Source organism: Palaemon carinicauda, chromosome 22, assembly GCF_036898095.1.
Source record: "Palaemon carinicauda isolate YSFRI2023 chromosome 22, ASM3689809v2, whole genome shotgun sequence".
Taxonomy (NCBI): Eukaryota; Metazoa; Arthropoda; class Malacostraca; order Decapoda; family Palaemonidae; genus Palaemon; species Palaemon carinicauda.
The window spans coordinates 55253946-55263301 of record NC_090746.1 but is presented as its reverse complement, the minus strand read 5'-3'; the positions used below and the strand labels follow the sequence as shown (position 1 = coordinate 55263301).

Here is a 9356-nt window from a genome sequence, read left to right as displayed (position 1 = left end):
TTAATAGATTGCAAAAGGGATTCATCCGCAACTGATTGAGCGTGATTGATTTCAGCGACGGTAAGAATACGATGTTTATAAACTTCTACATCCAAGATATGTTGATTTTTGTGAATTACTAAAGTGGTATTTAAATGATTACAGACTTCAATATTACATTGTTGTTGTGAGCCAACTGTATAAATAGCTTGTGTGACGGACAATCCGTTAGTTTTCAAAGTGTCGGAAAGGATTAATATTTCAGATCCCGGCAACGTTTTCTTTACTCGCACTTTTATATTCGAAGTTACGTTCGGCTCGATAGATTGCGTGCAAGATGATATTACGGGTGAACGAGAATTCTGTTAGGTCGCGTATATTATTTCTTTATTAATGAGACAAGTGATTGGTTCTTCAACGTACGTCACTGTTTTATTTGTCGTCTCTTTTTTATCTAAAACTGATTTTAAGGTATTAGAAGACTTATAGAATTTTATTTTGATATAAACGCCGTGTTTGGCAGGGGCTAAGATAATGTTTTGATTGCCCATAGACAGGTATCCTATAATTACAGCTGGATACATATCAATGTTTTGTACAACGACAAAGGTATCGGCAAATGTGCGCTTACCGACCTTGTACTGAACATGAGTTACGCCTATTACATTTAATTCATTATTTCCTATACCCGAGAGCCTTACCCTGGACTTCTCTATAGGGAAGTTCGAAAATAACAAATGATGTGTCCTCAAATCCATGATATTACGTGGACTACCAGAGTAAAAAAATAATGTAAATGATCTGTGTTCTAAATTTAGAGCATATAATGTTGGTTGTAACTCATTTTGGCTTATTATTGTGTGAATTTGTTGCAAATCTACGGGAGCCTGCACTGATTTATTTGATTCGGCCGTGTGTTTCATAGGAAAATCTATTGCCTCACAATGATCTGATGAAACATTAAATGGATTATTTGATACTACTGATGTTGATACGAATGACCCAACATCACTCTCTTCCCCATTGGAGTTAATTATGTGGTATTTGCTTTGCTCTGCACATTCTGAAAATTAGTCTGACCTTGCGAGTTCTGACTAGACGCCCCAGGATCAGAGTTATTTGAAGCACTATTTGTTTGTTTTTGATTTAGAATGCATTGACGTTTGGCTGTTTCTTCTTATTGAACTGAGGATTTTTCTTTTTATTTCCATAAGGAATTGACTGGGGAATTGACTGTGTGTTTCTAGGATTCTGTTGTTGATTACGCGAGTAGCATCGACTATATGAATGAGTTGAACTATTATGTATCGAACAGAATCGTGTTCAGCAGTCTACGATCAAGTGACCTTGACGTTTGCAATTATAACACGTCATTCCTGCAACTTTATTATTAACTACGTTTACATGTTGTGGCTTAGTTTCATTTTCTGCAAAAACTTGTGTAAACAAGGGATCTAGATCAGTACACTTAGACATGTGTTTCTTTATGTTTATATACATCTAATTCTGTACTTTCGGGCGTTAACTTTTTATCAAAACACCGCACTAAAGCTTCTGGCAACATAAGTGTCATGCAAGTTAAATACATTATTCGTAAGAAATCTTTCACGGCAATGTTATCTCCAGTAACCCACGTGGAATTAACTAAAATGTCCTGATATTCGTTAAGCCTATCGGCAATGAGAGCTGCTCTCTCTATAACATTAAGCCGAGTCATAGTGGCTTGATTAAGTGTATTTCTTAATGTTAAAACTACATCTAAGGCTTCCTCACCGCCATAGATCGCACGTAGCCTAACTTTGAAATCGTCCCATGTAACTGCCTCTTGAAAAGAAACTCCCCTCAGATATGCACTTGCATCCCCATAAGAAAAGTCTATAAAACTTTTAGCTTCTTGCAATTGTACAAATGGGTCTATGATATGTTTAGCACTTAAGTGAGCGTCAACGGAAGAAATCCAAGACTCGACATTCTGAGGTAAGAACCCATTGAGCCGACCTTGAAAAGGAAGGATAGCTGAATGAGCACTTACTAGGGTAACTACGGGAGCGGGGATGGGGTTACTCGGCCCGGGGGTGGGGTTACTTGGTCCGGGATTTACAGGAGGTGTCATGTTTACTTTTTTTTTTTTTTTATCTACGATTCCTTGCAATCCTATCAATATCTCTATAGGAATACAGACGTCCACTGCGTAAAGGCATAAGCACTATACAATAAAGATATGTTGCAAATTATAACACAATCCCCCAAAACAATGATACTAATATAAAGATATTTCCCGAGAACTTCAGAAAGAAAACGGAATTAGCACAGAAAAAAAAAAAATATTCTAGACGAGAATTCGAAGTTGAATACAGTTTCCTTTAATGAAGGAAAAATGAAGATTTGCAAAAAACTCACCCCAGCAATAATGGATGATTGACTCGTGACAACAACACTTCACTGCCTAAAACTGAATGAATAAAGAAATGTACTTAGCTTTTCAGTTTACATGGGCGAAGGGCGATGATGACATTTCCTCTCTCTCTCTCTCTCATATGCGAGAGTTTAGCTGTGTTGATGAATGTTTTCGATTTGATATCCCGTCGTATTGTTAAATGTGTTATTTCCTAGATATGATTCTTGAATGTTTTAGTAAACGTTGATGAAGTTGAATGCCATTTCTTCGTCTTCTTAAGATGTTGATTGAAGATCCAGTTCCTCAGTTTGTATACTATTCATAGTTGATGTTCGATGCGTCCATTTCTTCGGTAGACGTAGATACTTTGTCGAAATTGTAGATTCATTACTGTTGTAACTGCTAAGTATTACAGTTTAAATTACTGGTTCTTAAAGTTGATATCTCTGGTTCGTAAAGTTGAATCGCTGCCACCAATTGTTGGTGTGGTACTGTTATAAACACACATTAGAGTTCTATCTTATGTCTCTTCAATGCGATATATATAGTTGTAGACTTGTAGGTTATTTCTTCTGAATAAGTCTATGTAAGTTAACTTTTAAACAGTTTATTAGTAGCTCCATCACAGGAGTATGGATGGTTTGGTCGGATGACCATTCCGTATGACAATTGAATAAGAACTGACAAAAATATCAAGTTTGGTGATAACATTTCATTAGTTATCTCAGCATTTTACATAAATATGATAACACAACATTACTACCGGGAGCCATCTGGTTCTGTTGAGAGACTCAACTGTGTCTCAAGGGATGCTTGTATTGTGTTTACTCTTCATACAAAACATTACATTACAAAGGTTTAGCTTAGTCTTGACTTTCGCATCCTGTTATGACTTGGCGTTCCCACACTCCTCTCCTAACTTCTCCATTGATCCCTTGGGTCATGGATTTTATTATGTAATTATTACACATATAGTTGGCTGGGTAGCCCCCAACCACCCCTTACCTACCCACTATTAGTGGTTAGGTAGGTTTGCCACCTCGCACTTTAAAATCTAATGGCTGCCTTCCAGCTACGTTGAAATTAATATCTATTATAAGAAGCGGAAGGTTTGCTGGTATGGGAACAATGATTTTTTGGACAAACAGCAATAAATTAAACTGAAATAAAAGAATATAGCCCAAATGTTTTCAGTCACCTAAGGTCTTCTGTTCACAGAAAATATCCATTTATAATGAGCGTAAAATTAAAATCTATACAAATGAATTTGCTAAGGCTAATTTATGCAAAAAGGTTGTCACAAAGCATTGTAGGGTCACCTAAGTGGGATCATGTTTATGATGATAATAACAAAAGTAATAAGTATAGAAGTTGTAGCAAAATCAGAAAAAAAATCAATCTGTTCATAAGCAATTTACTCACTTTATAAATGTATCTATTCTATTATATAACCAGTATCCTGATTTTTTACCAAAACATGGCAACTCTCCCACTTGTTCTGTAACTTTTGTATTGGGATGAATTTAAAGACAACATATGATATTCAAAATGAGCATATATTCCTATATAACTTGAAATTCCATTAAATCACACAGAAAACTTCCAGTAAATGGTGTTGGTTTCAAAGTTCAATTGTTTTAAATGCAATGCCGAATAAAAAATGGTACAAATAATGATGGAATGATTGACAACAAGGAATCATACACCTCCTGGGTAACAAGGTATTCCAGAGAGATTATCAAGATGGATCAAAACTCTTATTATTGTAGCTTCCAGAACTTTGGGGACTCCTCTTTTGTTCCCCACGAGAGCCGACATCATCGTCCTCAACGAGGCTGGCCCCTTTTGTTTCCGGTAGGAGGAGAGACAGTCCTCCAGCTAAGATAGAAGTGGACGCAAAGAGGGCAGCAGGAGCAAAGCTTATGACCTCCCCCTAAAATAGGCAATAGTAAAAACTTTAATTATTTATGAATTTTCCCTATAGGGTTTATAATATCCACGGACCCGAGACAGTCTTATCACAATTATATGTTCACCAAGAATTAAGATGCATGGAAACACACTTTACAATTAAAAACTAAATAATAATATATATATATATATATATATATATATATATATATATATATATATATATATTTATTTATATATATATATATATATATATATATACATATATATATATATATATATATATATATATATATATATATATATATATATATATATATATATATATGTGTATATATATATATATATATATATATATATATATATATATATATATATATATATTTTACATGTTTGTATATATGCATAACTGATTTGTAACAAATTCTCCATGACTTTTCATAGTCCCAACTGTTAAGCTTACACACACAAAAAAAAACTTTAACATTAAACTCTATGAAAAAAAATCATACCAATAGCAAATCATAAGTAAGTGAATCCGTTCATGCCTAGATTCGATCATATACCTCTGGGACTAGATATATTCCTTGACGAATGGAATAGTTACTGTTGTCCCTGAATACAACCTGAGAAGCATAGGTTCGAAATCTGTCCAGGGCTGAAATATATAATTCCCCTAAGTGTAAGGTATTTCCTGTTTAAAAAGAATTGGATATTAAGGCTTAATATTAGAGAATATATACATATTGAAATGAACTGGTCAAGGTCATACAATGACCGCTAAATTTCTATAATTCTAAAGATGTCAACTTATACCGAAATCCTTTGGAAATCCAAATAGGAATGAAGGTAGGAGCATCCCACTCCTTTCCCTTCTACTCATAATCCATCAGCCTCCTATCCCAGTCTTTTTTTTACTAACTACGATTTGGTGTTATAAAAATTATTTACTATCGACATCTTTTTTTTCGACTCCATGAAGAGCCTGATTGGTTCCGAGGGCAAAGGTAACCAGAAAATTTTATCATTCAACCTTGGGGGCTATGACCACAAGTCTAAGAACCCCTATCTGGCTTTACATGGCAGGCAATCTATAACAACATGAGCTTCTCATTCCTGATTCAAGCCTCAAATTCATGTAGAAAATAGAAATCCATTCTGAGCATTAACACAACTATTCAAGATAGGATCCTTCTTGAATTAAGCTGAAACATAAAAGTGACAAGGAGATAGCAAACTATGACCATCAAGAAACTGAAGAATACCCCCATGACTGCTCAAAAAGAAGCAAATGATGAGCTTATACCAATACTTGAAGAAATATTTAAGAGTAAAATGCCCAAGAAGCTGAGGAGCACATTCTTATTTCAGATATGATGAACAAAGAAAATATTTATTTTCAATATTAAACTTACCCGATAATCATGTAGCTGTCAACTCCGTTGCCCGACAGAATTCTATGGAGGGATACGCCAGCTATCACAATACTAGAAGGGGGTGTATTTACCAGCGCCACCTGTGGCCAGGTACTCAAGTACTTCTTGTTGACACCTCCTCAATTATTCCTCTGTCGTGCTTCCGGCAAGACGTTCTGGGATACGCTTATGTTCTTGGAGTATTTTCACGACTTTGGTGAAGTATTTCTCTTTGATTTCGGCTGTCGCTTTACTGGAAACTTCTATATTAGCTTAGTTAGCTTTTGGAATTAATTTGATTAATTATGGTGACGAGAGAGTATGAACTCTCGTTCACCTTTCAATGGCCGACCCTTCCCTTAGACGGAAGTGTTGGTGTCTAAGAGAGTATAGACTCTCTTTCTTAATTTTGCTTAACAAAGTTATAGATTTATTTTATATCTCTCCGCCTCTTATAGGCCTCTTCGATTAACTTCCTTTTATTATAAACTTATTAAAATTAATTTTTATATTTGTTTATATTCGACCTTCCTAATAGTAGGCGGTCTTTTCTTGGTACCGAAGTTAATTAACATGAGCCCGTCTTTTCGGTTTTACCTGTTAACATATTATGCTATTTCCGCCACAGAGTTTGAAAGAATTTCTTTGATAGTCTCGTACTGTTTTCAAAGTTGAACTAACGTTTTGTTTTGTCTCTGCAGTTGTTGACGTTCAGAACGTTCAACTTGCACTCTATCGTTACGATAGAGAAAGAATGTTCACGGTTTCACGTTGCAGTAAGAGTAACCGTGTCTAGCGTTTTGTTCATTCTTTCTTAACTTAATGGTTTTGATCCTAATAAAGGAACTTTTCAGTTTTTTCCTTTAACAATAATATGTTTTAACGATATATATGATTGGGCTCTTCTCTCAGGTTCTAAGTCAAGAGAGAGAGAGAGAGAGAGAGATAGAGACGTAGGGAGAAAGAGGATAAACGTTTCATTCAAGCCTGCCAGGCGTACGAGTAACGTCGTTATCGTTTTTGCTCTTCTCCCTAGTCTCTTTAGGGGAAGAAACTAAACTTTTCAATATTAAACTTACCCGATAATCATGTAGCTGTCAACTCCGTTGCCCGACAGAATTCTATGGAGGGATACGCCAGCTATCACAATACTAGAAGGGGGTGTATTTACCAGCGCCACCTGTGGCCAGGTACTCAAGTACTTCTTGTTGACACCTCCTCAATTATTCCTCTGTCGTGCTTCCGGCAAGACGTTCTGGGATACGCTTATGTTCTTGGAGTATTTTCACGACTTTGGTGAAGTATTTCTCTTTGATTTCGGCTGTCGCTTTACTGGAAACTTATATATTAGCTTAGTTAGCTTTTGGAATTAATTTGATTAATTTTGGTGACGTAGAGAGTATGAACTCTCGTTCACCTTTCAATGGCCGACCCTTCCCTTAGACGGAAGTGTTGGTGTCTAAGAGAGTATAGACTCTCTTTCTTAATTTATTTTATATCTCTCCGCCTCTTATAGGCCTCTTCGATTAACTTCCTTTTATTATAAACTTATTAAAATTAATTTTTATATTTGTTTATATTCGACCTTCCTAATAGTAGGCGGTCTTTTCTTGGTACCGAAGTTAATTAACATTGAGCCCGTCATTTCGGTTTTACCTGTTAACATATTATGCTATTTCCGCCACAGAGTTTGAAAGAATTTCTTTGATAGTCTCGTACTGTTTTCAAAGTTGAACTAACGTTTTGTTTTGTCTCTGCAGTTGTTGACGTTCAGAACGTTCAACTTGCACTCTATCGTTACGATAGAGAAAGAATGTTCACGGTTTCACGTTGCAGTAAGAGTAACCGTGTCTAGCGTTTTGTTCATTCTTTCTTAACTTAATGGTTTTGATCCTAATAAAGGAACTTTTCAGTTTTTTCCTTTAACAATAATATGTTTTAACGATATATATGATTGGGCTCTTCTCTCAGGTTCTAAGTCAAGAGAGAGAGAGAGAGAGAGAGATAGAGACGGAGGGAGAAAGAGGATAAACGTTTCATTCAAGCCTGCCAGGCGTACGAGTAACGTCGTTATCGTTTTTGCTCTTCTCCCTAGTCTCTTTAGGGGAAGAAACTAAACGTTTCTAGAGTGATCTAGTGTTTAGTCTCTTTCCAGCCACTGAATTATCTTTCATTAGATTTTTCTGTTACATTGTAATTCTGTTTTCGCAATTACTAACTTTTGAGAAAGGATAGAATTGCGTGTTTCAGGTACAAACCACTTAAAGTTTCGAGTTCAGTGAAATAAGTGCAAACAGAAATCAAAGTGATAAGTGATTAGCGCAAAGTTGTGCGTGAGGGTACTTTTGTGCGCGCCAGTCGTCCTCCCAGTCCGGGACCTCTTGCAAGCTCCCAAGCCCAGGGGAGAAGCAATGTCGAAGGGCAGAAGGGTTCAGCAGGCCTTGATCGGCGCACAGAAGTATCCTCGGTGGTTGTGGGCGTGTCTTACCGAGACCGTCACTCCCACCCGCAGACGATTGAGCCCTTATTTTTGCTCGTCTGCAGAAGAAATTTAGGGGAGAAAACGCTGGTCTCAGGTCTCAAGACCTTTTAAACGTAAAGTCCAGACCTATGCCAGACGTACGAAGTTAGAGTTCACAGTCATTGGGTTAGCTCTGACTCTCCTCAGTCATCAGTTCTCCGCCTAAGAGGAGTTAGGTTCTGCCACAACAGAGCTCGACTGTTGGCTTTACCTCAGCCTACTGTAGTTTCTGCCGACCCCAAGTGGACTCTACTACAGTCCATGCAAGCACTGCTTTCGGACTTGATGCGTGAGTGTCGGGCTGAGAGTGTTGCGCATCCGCCTCCGCCTACACTCCCTCCGCCTATGCTCGCTCCGCCTGATCGCAGTACCACCTGCCAGGCGTACGATGTTGTGGACTCTACTACAGTCCATGCAAGCACAGCTTTCGGACTTGATGCGTGAGTGTCGGGCTGAGAGTGTTGCTCCTCCGCCTCCGCCTACACTCCCTCCGCCTACACTCGCTCCGCCTGATCGCAGTACCACCTGCCAGGCGTACGATGTTGTGGACTCTACTACAGTCCATGCAAGCACAGCTTTCGGACTTGATGCGTGAGTGTCGGGCTGAGAGTGTTGCTCCTCCGCCTCCGCCTACACTCCCTCCGCCTACACTCGCTCCGCCTGATCGCAGTACCACCTGCCAGGCGTACGATGTTGTGGACTCTACTACAGTCCATGCAAGCACAGCTTTCGGACTTGATGCGTGAGTGTCGGGCTGAGAGTGTTGCTCCTCCGCCTCCGCCTACACTCCCTCCGACTACGCTCGCTCCGCCTGATCGCAGTATCACCTGCCAGGCGTACGATGTTGAGCCACGTGCTGAGTTTGCTGTTCCCAGTGGTGTTCAGCCTCCGCCTTCCTTAAGGCAACCTTTACAATGGGATCAGGAGGATTTTACCTCTCTTCCTCCGCCTCCACTTGCTGTTCCACCAGTGATGCATCACTCGGTTGAGGTACAACAACCTCTCCCGTCCATGAGTCAGTCTCCTCAGCTCTCGCTGCAGCGAGCTCAACCCTCCACAAGGCAAGCACCACAACACCTTAGCCTTGCGCCTCAGGAGCCTCAGCTTGCGAGACATTTGCCTTGTTCTGCGC

The 9356-nt window shown here is 38.6% G+C and overlaps 1 protein-coding gene across 1 annotated transcript in view; it reads right to left on the bottom strand.

Annotated features, from left to right (window-relative positions):
- Nucleotides 1–3914: 3914 nt before the first annotated feature.
- The window catches only part of LOC137616454 (solute carrier family 22 member 7-like), a 122266-nt gene continuing 116824 nt past the window's right edge, over nt 3915–9356 (bottom strand). The window contains exon 12 of the mRNA XM_068346232.1: nt 3915–4310. Coding sequence (XP_068202333.1) covers nt 4116–4310 — 195 coding nt within the window. The 3' untranslated portion in view covers nt 3915–4115. The remainder of the gene's footprint in view (nt 4311–9356) is intronic.